At 39.2% G+C, this 11,110-nt stretch overlaps 1 protein-coding gene across 1 annotated transcript; it reads right to left on the bottom strand.

Annotated features, from left to right (window-relative positions):
• Positions 1–6,996: 6,996 nt before the first annotated feature.
• On the bottom strand, positions 6,997–10,718 carry LOC138627784 (protein FAM72A). The gene is made up of 5 exons (XM_069710363.1): positions 10,637–10,718; positions 9,534–9,698; positions 9,210–9,287; positions 8,502–8,626; positions 6,997–8,414 (listed from the first exon to the last, which is right to left on the bottom strand). Exons 2-5 carry the CDS (start codon positions 9,683–9,685, stop codon positions 8,320–8,322), a joined length of 450 nt encoding a protein of 149 aa, XP_069566464.1. The 5' UTR covers positions 9,686–9,698; positions 10,637–10,718; the 3' UTR covers positions 6,997–8,319.
• Positions 10,719–11,110: the final 392 nt, after the last annotated feature.

The raw sequence follows: 11,110 nt of genomic DNA, 5'->3' as shown, positions 1-11,110 counted from the left end.
CTTTTATCCTTAACAGTAATCAGCTTGCCCAGAAGAATAGAGCACAATAAGAAGGCTGTTTGAAGTTTTCTTTGTGTTATCTTGAGCACTTCAACAAAAGCCCAGTGCAGCTTGCCTTAGAGTATAATAATGGGCCAGTAGGCAGCCCAGTTGTTGAAAACCTGCACTGTTGCATATGCCACCTGCAGTTACTGTTCCCCAGACTGAGCATTGAAAAGCAATTGTTTTTATTAGCCCTTAATTATAAAACGAGCGTTCTCGAGCTTATGGGCTCATTAGTTCCTGGAGGATTTGTTGTTTTTCAGGGATAAGTGATCATATTACATATAAAATTGATTTAGCTAAATTATTTAAGAATTTAAGCAGCCTGTCCTGCCGGTCTCATGAAAGTTTCCTCTCTTGATTAAAGCGCTTGTTCCCAAAGGGAATAAATTCAGCCCTTTATCACCGTTTGCCCTCGTCACCCGCTGGAAAAAGATTTTTGTGATGAATTCTTGAGGTGTCATTAATATGCATAATCAAGCAAAGCTGGACAGTAGTTTCTCCTTTTACGTCTATTATCAGGAGATGACCATGACAGACTGCAGAGCTTTTATGAAACCCCTTATATATCTTATCAAATATTCTGCTCCCTCTGATGATCAAGGTGACCGCTAATTTGATGGCAATCATCTTTATATGTCCAAGCAAGTACAATAGTGACATTTACTTGGAGTATCTCGATGCAAGATTGATGCATTTAATGTGAAGAGAAACTTTCGAAACGGCTGGCCTTTCAATAAAACAAGCTGAAATGTTGATTTTTGTACTGAGTGAAATCTTTTATATAAAATTATAAATCACTGAGAATTCTGATGTTGTTTTTTTATTTTCCAATTTTTCCTTTCAGACTTCCTGTCACTCCAGAATAAAGCACTACTAATGGTGATATTTTTTTTTTTTCTTCAAATGTAATAAGCAGTTTTTTATTCCGATACGTTTCTTTGGCCCTGACTTCTTGTTACTTCTTGTTTCTTGCTGTCTCTGGTGACAGACCAGCTGGTGGTCGCCGCTATTTATGGTGCAACTGCACCATCTAGTGTCAAGAGGACAAAGTTCTTTTGGCTGTGCAGAGCCGCTGAACTCTACAAAGGATTTTAAGACACAATGAGCTGCAAATTTTCAAAGGGGAAAAAAAAAAAATCTGTTTTTATTGTATAAGCAATTACGTATTAATTTATCTGGAAATGAGTGCTTTTCTTGATTTTTTATTTTTTTTGCTCACTTAAAAGTGCAATTTATAATCCAGATGTAAGCAAATAGTTAATTGGTCTTTTCATAGAGGGACGACAAACAAACATGCAAAATGCCTTGGATATTCATCATCCGTGAGACAAAGTTTTCACATATAAATGTAAATAGATTTATAATTTATGAACCAAGGAATAGGGTCAAAGATTGTGTCTTTAATGAGGTGACTCTAACAGATTCAGATCTGCAATTTTGTGAAAACCTGAAAAATTAGCCCTCTGCAGCTGTCAGACACAAAGGGGAACGTCTGATATTCTCTATTTTATATTAAAAAAAAAATATATATATATATATATATATATTTAGATTCCTTAAAATATAATCACAGAAAAGACCCTCCGCCACCCTTCTTGCCCTGAGCAGAGAACTGAGATATTTGGACTTACGTGTTCATGACAACCAGACTTCCACAATAATCACTGGGCCCTGAAATACAAGAAAATCAAAGGCTGGCATGAATATTCAATATTATTTACAGCATTGTAAGGTCTGGACTTTAGTATGTTAGGTTACCCTAAGATGACTCAAGTTGTGGTTTGGTGCTGCCATTAATGAATCACAAATGAACCCAGCATTTTAGGGCTTTTTTTTATCATGTTATCATAAGTGACAGTAACCTACAAAAGACAAATGTGTGGCATCTGAAACCAGCTGTATTTATTTCCTTAAATAATCGATGAAGACATTAATTACATATTAATTCTGAAATTTAAAAAAAAACAGCAGGTGACAACAGTGCGGTTGTAATGTAACGTCAAGGGAGCCCAGCCTATTCTGAAAATGCAGAAACCTGTGTAAAGTTAGTTTCCTTTATTTATTTTATTTACTGTCTGTAATGTCACATAACTTTTATGTTAATGGCTCTAAAAAAAAACATGACCTTCAGTGGTGGATCGTTTCTGTCTGTGTGTCATTGTAGCTCAGAGCCAACAGAGGGAGCCAGAGAGCTCCTTCTGAGATGATCCACTAAAGCAGAAGTGCACTCTGCAACTACCTGATAGCCCTACTGAATACTGTCGGTCTGAGATGGTAGTCAAGTTGTTATTGGAGTTCAAAGCTCTGCACATCGAGGTCACAACCACAAAGAGGATAAGATTTCTTTAGATTTCCTCTGAGGGCTGTATGAGCATCTCATCACCTTCCTGTTAGTTTGGTTTCATCTGAAAACAGCACATTTTCTGCTTTTTGTTGAATATAATAAATACATGAAGTCTTGTGAACAAATGAAGACTCAATTCAACTTTAATCTGGGGAGAAATCCAATCAGGCAGTATTGAAATCAGCTGTGGGGGACATGCAGAACTCTTAATGCAGAAACTTGATTAATCTCTGAAGCATGTGTTTACATTTAATGGAGATGCCTCCTAAAGTCATTCTTATTATAGTGACTTGTTTAAAATCAATGTATTTCCTAATGCGAAAACAAGATTTTGAATTCTATTTATTTAACTGCAATCTTGGATATATATATTTTTTTTTTGATTGAGCAATGTGAGCTCTTTTCCTTCACTTGTACATGAGGCACTGAATATTTGAGTGGAAGAGGATTTTTCACAACAGTCATGTCATAGCATGCAAAGCAGATATAATGATGAACATTAATTACGGTTCCATTTACAGGCTTGATCACGACTGTGGCCTTCAAGGATATCTAAGTGGTACAATATACATGACATTACGTTTATTATGGAGGATACAAACAGGCAAAATTCAGCCTTGAAAAAAATAGCAGAATTGTCACAGGTTACATATGTCTATGAATTGTTATTGTTTGTGGCCATTAGCAAACTGTCACTTTTACAAATCTCTCATTAATTTGGTCTAACCACTTAAACCAAATGTATAATAACCAATGTGGTTGACTTTCCACTGTAAATATTAGCAAATTAAAGTTGCGTGTATGTTAATAATGGGCACAGAAAGATGCAAATTATTCATCATCAATGTCCTTTTAGCTTTCCAATCCAAGCAAACAAATTGTTTTGTATGTTTGTGTAACGGGGTATAATTTGTGAGCTCTATTAGCTTGTTGTCAATTAAAGCAGAGTCTCTGCCTGATGAACCAGCGGAGTTGTCACCGAGGCAGAGAAAGAAGATTGGATTTATTTATCCACTATTTGTGGAGGGAAGGCAACCGTGCACTGAGTGCTGTACATGCACGCACACTAGGAGCTAAACAACCCATCACCAGACCAGTGGGTACTTTGAGGGGACAATGACAGGAGTGTTTATCTTTTGGACCCAGAAGTCTACTTCCCACAGGGGTATGCCGTGTTGAGGATTTCCATCTTATCTTCTTTGGACACAAAACACCAGGCTGGTACATTTCATAAAACGTTGCTGTGTGGGCATGACTGGTAATTTGCACAAATGCTGCAAAAACATGTGAAAACAAGGTAAGCCACAAGAATTTTTTTCTCACTCCCTAAATTGCCACGTATACGTGTCCCAACAGCAACAGAGAATGCTTCATTTGGAGGCATGCAAAAACAAATTCCAAAACTTCAGTCAGGTCATTCCAACACAAAAAGGACCCGTTTTCTTGGTGCACATTTGGAGGTTTACAGCTCCGTACGGGAAAGAACACAATGCAGACAACAGCAGATCGAGTGATACTGATGATTGCAAATGAAAGCCAGATAGTTTTTTCCTTCCAAATATGGTCCTCTACACGTATTTAGTTCTGATGTTTACTCACTCTAATCTGATGTACTATCATCATCTCTCAAAACAGTTCCTGCAGAAATGCTGCACTTTCATTATGAACCTTCAAAACAAAAGCATCCTTTCTGTAAGCGTCTGTCTCTTAAGTGGAACGTTACTTCTGAGTAATTATAACTCCGCATTGTGCGTGAATGAAAATAAGCAGCTTAAATGCATCAAAATAAAGTCCAACCACCTCATTTCTGTCTTAAACAAAGAACACAAGGTGATACTCAAAACATAATTAGCTTTGGCAGAAGACTACACTGTGTATACTGTACTTTACCTTTATAAGGTGTACAGAATACTTTTCTTGAGCTGGCACAAGTAAATGTATTGTAATGTTTCACACTGAATCTAGGGAAAAGTCGTCATGTTTTTTGCCAGTTTTAAGTCAATCTGCTGGGAAGAAAAAGGAAGTTTGGGTGCAATTGGGAGCTTTACACTTTGATTATTACATTCAATATATATTTTTTAATGTTCTTCTTTTATGTAATAACTTTTGTCACACATGACACCTATGCATGTCTGTCCTTCTTGGAAAAATAATAAATAAATTGTGAAGCCCTCTGAGATTAAATTTCTGATTTGAGGTTTTAAATTAATCTGCATTAGAAAAATTCATTTTCAAGCCCAGCGATCATTTCAGCTGTGAATTAAAGAGACTTCAGGGTCGTGTTTTCATGATTCTGGATATGGAAAACTGAGCAGAATATACATTGCTGGATAAATTTGTTGGTAACCTTAACTGCTCATTGAAATCATATTTCATTCCTTCTGAAAAGCAATTGTCTCATGTATATCTGCTGTCTTTGGTATGTATGAAGTAAAGCAAAGAAAGTAAATTACTGCTTATTTTACAAATATATTCTAAAATGGCCTGAACAGATTTGTGGTGCCTCGAGAGAAAGATTATAAATAATTGGATTATAGTGATATTTTAAACCATCAGATTTTTTTTAATTAGTATCACACATGGCTATAATCAGTCCATTTAAATGGAAAAATTTGGTCACCACACTGAATGTGGACCAGAGACAGCAAAGCAGAAATATGTCCTTGGAAATCAGCAAAGAAATAATCAACAAGCATGTTAAAAGGTAAATGAAATATGAAAATATTATGAACACGTCCATGGGAATGCCTCCATTGACACGTAAACAAGAGGAAAACGGACCTCAGATGCAATAAAAGCATGCAAGTGTGAAGTGTAAACAAAGCGTCAATGAAAATGACTTAAGAAATACAAACGTAACTTGGAGGTTAAGGTACATCAGCGTCTGATGACACCATTAATCACTTTTTAAAGCAACAGTTGGTTTTGTGGAAGAAGACTGAGGACTCCACTGCAGTCAGAAAAAATAAAAAATGACTGGAAATCGCTAATATGCATGTTGAAGAGCCATGATGCTTCTAGGAGAAGTTTCATTCAACAGATGAGACAAAACTGGAGCTTTTTGGTGAGTCACAGGTCTATGATCACAGAAAAAGAACACCATATCGGCCGTGATACATGGAGGAGAACTTTTTGTATTTTGGGGATCAAAATTGATAAGAAAAAAAATAAATAATTTGGGGCGATGAAAGTATTTTGAAAAAAAAAAAAAAAGTTTATTAATTTAACAAGCATACAAAACAACAAATCATTTATTTCCAAACTACCAATGCAGTTTCAGTGCAAATCCAAAATATACATTTTCAGCAGGGCATGTTAATCCAAGTTATTCACGTCAGAAACAGCCATTTAAATAGTTCTTTTGATTATCATTTGACAATTGTCCTAGCCAGAGGAAACTCACAGGTGATACCTTCATGAGGTAAAACTGTACACGTCCAAAACCAAGCACTACACAATGAAATATTAAATACATGGAACAAAAAAAACATAAGTACTCAAGCACAACACAAACCAAAGCATCTGTAAACAACATTTGTAAACAAAAAGGAAGTATGTGAGGAAGTATGTGGTTTTAGATATTTGGTTTGTGGATATAATAAATACCCTAGCTGATGTATGATATCCACACAGACAGTATTTGGTGTGAAAGTATCACAAATTGTCAGTTATAAGTTTAAATGTGAAGGACGGGGAAAGTCTGAAGAAGATTTTCCTCCTCTATGAGGCTATAGATAAACATGGAGGCGGATTAACGTTTAAAAAGCTACTTCCTTTATCCTTTTCCTTCACGCAAGAGATCTGACATTCAGTGTTTGCCAGCAAAACAGGCAAATCTCATTCACTTACAGAAAGACGTTAAGACAGGATCGTAGTATTAGCAGGGCACGGCAGTGAAGCGGCAACAGGAGCTCAGAGATGGCACTGCAAATTAAATATTTAAAAAAATAAAGCACTGCTTTAAGTGAAGTCTCCTGTTATGGGGGGATGTTGAAGTTTGCTGAGGAGACGGTCCAACATACAGCATCAACCCAGAGTCCGCAGCTTAACAGTGGTTCGTTGTCAGCCGATTGAAATGCTATTTTATAGACTGGCCCCGAATTATATTGTTTTTATTCAGGTCGCCGGTCCTTAAATTAAACACTGATATGTTCCATGATTCTTTGGAGGTTTTTTTTTCTTTTTCTCTTCAGGTGCTACAAGTACGCTGCTACATAAAACTGAACAGTCGTGTAGCAAAAAGAGCATAGACAGACGTCCATTTACAGCTCATGAATTCATAATTCTGAAGAATGGTTCATCTTGAAAAGTCGAAGGGAGTCAAACAAGTCGCTCTTTTGTTTTCCTTTTTCATCGATCCGGTAACTTTGTACTCGATGTGAGCTCTGAACAAATAAATCCACTTTAAACTGTAAGTTCACCCTATTCATAGGTTAGTATGTTAGTACAGGATAGTGCTGATTGATCTGGGTTTTATACACATACTGCTGCTATCAGACGTGTAGTAAACACTGTATTTGTATTAGTCCAAAGTCCAAATATAAATTATATATATATATATACATGTCATATATATATATATATATAATAAAATTCTATAATTGTGCTATTTCTTCAATGTGCGATTTAAAAAGCACTCAAAGTGTCAGTCAGCACCCAGCTACACAGCGAGAATACAGTATAAGCCTTTAAAACATGACTGTTTTTCTTAATACAGCATATTCAATGTACAGCTCATAACTGTTAACTGTTAAAAACGAAGATGGTTGAATTGTCCATCAAAAAAAAGTCAGATTTACTGTAAACAGCATGAAAAAGCACAGTACCCACTGACTCATCATACCACACTCTGAGCTTCTCACGAGGCTGAAGTTCAAGAAAATACGAGCTCAGAATAGTAGAACGTACGAGATTTAAGGAGTCGGTTATTTTCTGCGTACTTTTGCTACATGTTGTATAATAGCCCACACAAATGTAAAAAAAAAATTAAAAAAAAAGAAGAAGAAAGAAAAAGAGTAAAAAGAATATGTGTGAGTGTGTGTCTGTGCTTTTAACAGTGAAAAGTGAAAGGAAAAGGCATGGTCACAGGTTAAAGGGCAATTCAACACTTCATTACAGGGACTAAAAAAACTTCCCCTGTGCTGTTTCTCTGTGGGTTCAAACTTTCCCTGCGTTACCATATCCACACTACCAGAATATTTAGTTCGCCAAAAAAAGATTTAGTATGTCCTAATACATAGTATGTTAGATGTAGGATGCCAAAAGTACCAGGCTGTCCTACGACATCCGGTCGTATTTTGCAGTATGCAGGCCATCATGCCACTCGAGCTGTTCTGACCCACAATCCTTAGCGGATGTCACATCGACTGAGCCGGCGAGACAGTTGGTGGTGCTAAAGCTCCACCCGCAAAAAGGAAGAAGGAGGAGAAGAAGACGAAGAAGAAGGAGAGGCATTAAAAGGAAGCCTACTCGTTCCAAACAGCATCCTTTTTCTTTTGACTATAAACGTCACGCTACGGCTCGATAACGGATTTGACAAAGTGGGTCAAAATTCAAGATTCATTTTTATGATGAGGTAGTATGTCCCAACTGTATACATACTACTTGCAACAGCAGATACTTTTTAAGGGTAGCTGTAGGGTTTGTTTTATGGCCACGCCCCAAATCAAAGATGTCCCAGCAGGTGTTCTCAACCAGCTGTCAAAGGCAAAACACCTGCTATGACATCACTGTTTGAGGATACGGCCAAGAAGAGCACTCTGGTCTAATGTTTGAGCCCACACAGAGCAGTGCAGCAGAACTTGGCTGTCCGAAGTGATTCAGTGTTCAATCACACTTTAAAGCTCGTTTTGTTTTGTTTTGTTTGTCTCAACCGAGCATGGTTTGTACACTCTTTTAAACTCCAACTCTCACATTGTCCGTTTCTCTGTCTACCTAATGCACTCCTCTTCTGACGGGCTTTCCGATTCCTCATTCTCACTGTCGTCTAGTTCGGGAAGATCCCCCCACAGGAGCAGATTCAGACCTGCGGACACACGTGGAGGTGATGTATAAACAAACACGGGACAGATTGCAATTCTAGTTTTGTAAAAGGGGGGGCGCTCATACCGACCTGTCGCATCCAGTCTGTTGAGAGTAGATACGGTGTCGCTGTTGAACATCCAGAAGTGGCCGTTGTTACAGGAGAGCAGGCAGGGTTTACAGGGGGCAACAACATGGTAGCCCACAACATTACCACTGGGAGAGCGGATAAAGAAGAAACGTGAGTCAGCGCTTCACTGGGGGGGCACTTGTGAAAAGTGCCAACTCCACTAGTGGGTGTCTATTATCTAGCGGATGTTTGTTTTTGCCCTGTGTACAACAACAAAAGCCAGGGAACACAAAAGAGGCTCCATAAAGCCTCACTGTAGCACCCAACTCTGCTCTAAGTTCAGACCAGGAATAAATACCAAATTACATTTTAAATACATCTGAATGGAGCTGAAACTACGAGTCAACATTATCATTACAAAATTGATATATTTTGGGATTTTAGACCATTTGTTGGACATGTTAAATTGTAATGGGCCATTTTTATTGTTCTGTATTGTTAAATAAATCCACTTGCCAGTCAAGAAGATAATATTCATATACAATTTAAGTGAAAGTAGTCATCATTCGCAGCTTTAAAACTGTACATTACAAAAAAACCAACTAAAAAAACCACAGATGTATAAAAACGACTTGTTTGCTGTGCTAATTACGGTGGCTGACTATTTCAATAATATTTCACATCAGCAGATGGTTTTCCTAAAGCAAATACTGAAAGAGCTTCACTTACCATTTGAGACATGCGATGTCTCTCAGTTTGCATTTGCAGCTTTCAGTAGAGTAACAGCTGGCCACGAAGTCAACAGTCCTGGGACGGGGACGGGGACGGGGACGGGGGGGACAAACAGCCATGAAAGGATGGAACTCGCACTAATCTCACATTTTCATTCACATTAACCCTGTTAAACATAGCTTTGGTAAACCGTTGTGTATTTCTCTTCCCACCGAGACTTCTTTGACGTTCCTCGGCTGCAGGTTTGTTAGCTGCACCTCGTCCTGGCAACAACAGACGTAAACAAAGGCTCGCAGCCCCGCTAGCTCACTTAGCACTCACCTGTTGGGAGGTATGTCAGTCGAAAACAGCTCAACTTCGGTGTCTGCCAGGAGCACCGCCTTCATGCCTCTCGTGCAGAGCAGACTCTCACAAAAGATGCAGTTCACCTGGGTCACGCACTTGTTTTTAAAATTAGCGTTGGACGTAGACATTGTTGTTGTTGTGCTAAAAAAAAAAAAAGAGGAGATGAACGAAGTCTTCTCGCGCTTTCTGCCTCCGGACAGGTAACGCAGCAGAAAACACCGGCCGGACACTGACGCTGCTCGCTGTCCGTTTTCTTCGGTTTAACAACGACACGTGAACGAGCTGGAGCTCTAACGTCCTGGGACACACGTTAGCCTTCTCCTCGCGATGAAACGGTTAAAGCAGCTAACGTTAGCTTGGGGGAACAAACACGGAAGAATATCAATTTCCGCGAAGCGATCTCTACATACAAAAAGACTTTTAGCTGTACCTTTAATAAATACACAATACCGCCAAATAACTAGCCCGTTTTATACAGCAGGCTCAGCATCCATACAGATGGAGTTAACAGCTAACCGAATAGCTGTCAGTTTTGTTTACAACTTCCTGGTATTTAACGATACTTCCTGAAACTATCTTTAAAAGACCCGACACCTAACTCTGATTGGATACGCTCCATAATAACCGACACTATTGGTCAGCGCTACTGCAACGTCTGAATTCGATTGGTTAGGATTTTTGAGTTCGCTGGCCCTCGTTCAAAAGTCCTGAAAACCGATTGGTGCAGACAAACGTCATTCAAACTGCGGCGCACACCTCGTGGTGTGGGAAGTACTTCTCTTGTCCTATGAAATCAGCTGTCGGTGTCTTATTGGCTAATTTGGGGGCTAACATTAGCACACAGCATGGGAAGTAATTGATAAGTTGCAGTTTTTAATTTAGCAAATACTCCGTTTTGCAGATACTTAAACGAAGCATGTGAGAGACCTGGCTCCTGTCATGTCACACATTTACTGAAACCCAACAGAAAATGCCTGTTAAACCCACATTTGGTGACTTTTACCAACATTTAAACCAGCAAATCACCTCGATGAGTGATTTGATGATACTTTCTCTTTCAAACATTTCAAGAAACTCACCTGGAGACACAAAACACACCTCGGCACTTGTACCAGGCAGTGGAGAGCTGGCTTGCAGCAACAGTTCTGCTTTACAGATGACTCCTGTCCATATGTCTGTCTGTCCTGCGCACTGGGGCCAGCCAGCCCCTCCATCCATCTCCGCTGGGTTTCCTCTCTCACTCCAGGAGGGGGGGGGGAAGGAGCGAGCAGTGGAGTTTAGACAGGCGGTCGGGCTGCAGCGAGACTGAGATCCACTCAGAGCAGATTAAAAAAACAACAACTTTTGGAAGTGCTGACTGACGGAGCTGTTGGTGTTTGTTTTCTCAGAAGGGGATGAATCTCCTCTCGCTTGAAGTTGTTTGCACCATAACCGGTTTCGAGGAGGCGGTGAGGCGCGGCGCGGCGGCGGGTAGAGACGCACACACGAGCAGCAGCAGCAGCAGCGCCAAACTCACAATGCGCCCTGAGTGAGCAGAGGCAAGGGAGACAATA

Source organism: Brachyistius frenatus, unplaced genomic scaffold (assembly GCF_029030835.1).
Source record: "Brachyistius frenatus isolate BFR_SWC_R1_liver_20210118 unplaced genomic scaffold, ASM2903083v1 Contig_4, whole genome shotgun sequence".
Taxonomy (NCBI): Eukaryota; Metazoa; Chordata; class Actinopteri; family Embiotocidae; genus Brachyistius; species Brachyistius frenatus.
The sequence above is the reverse complement of the archived record's forward strand: the minus strand, read 5'-3'. Positions and strand labels throughout refer to the sequence as shown.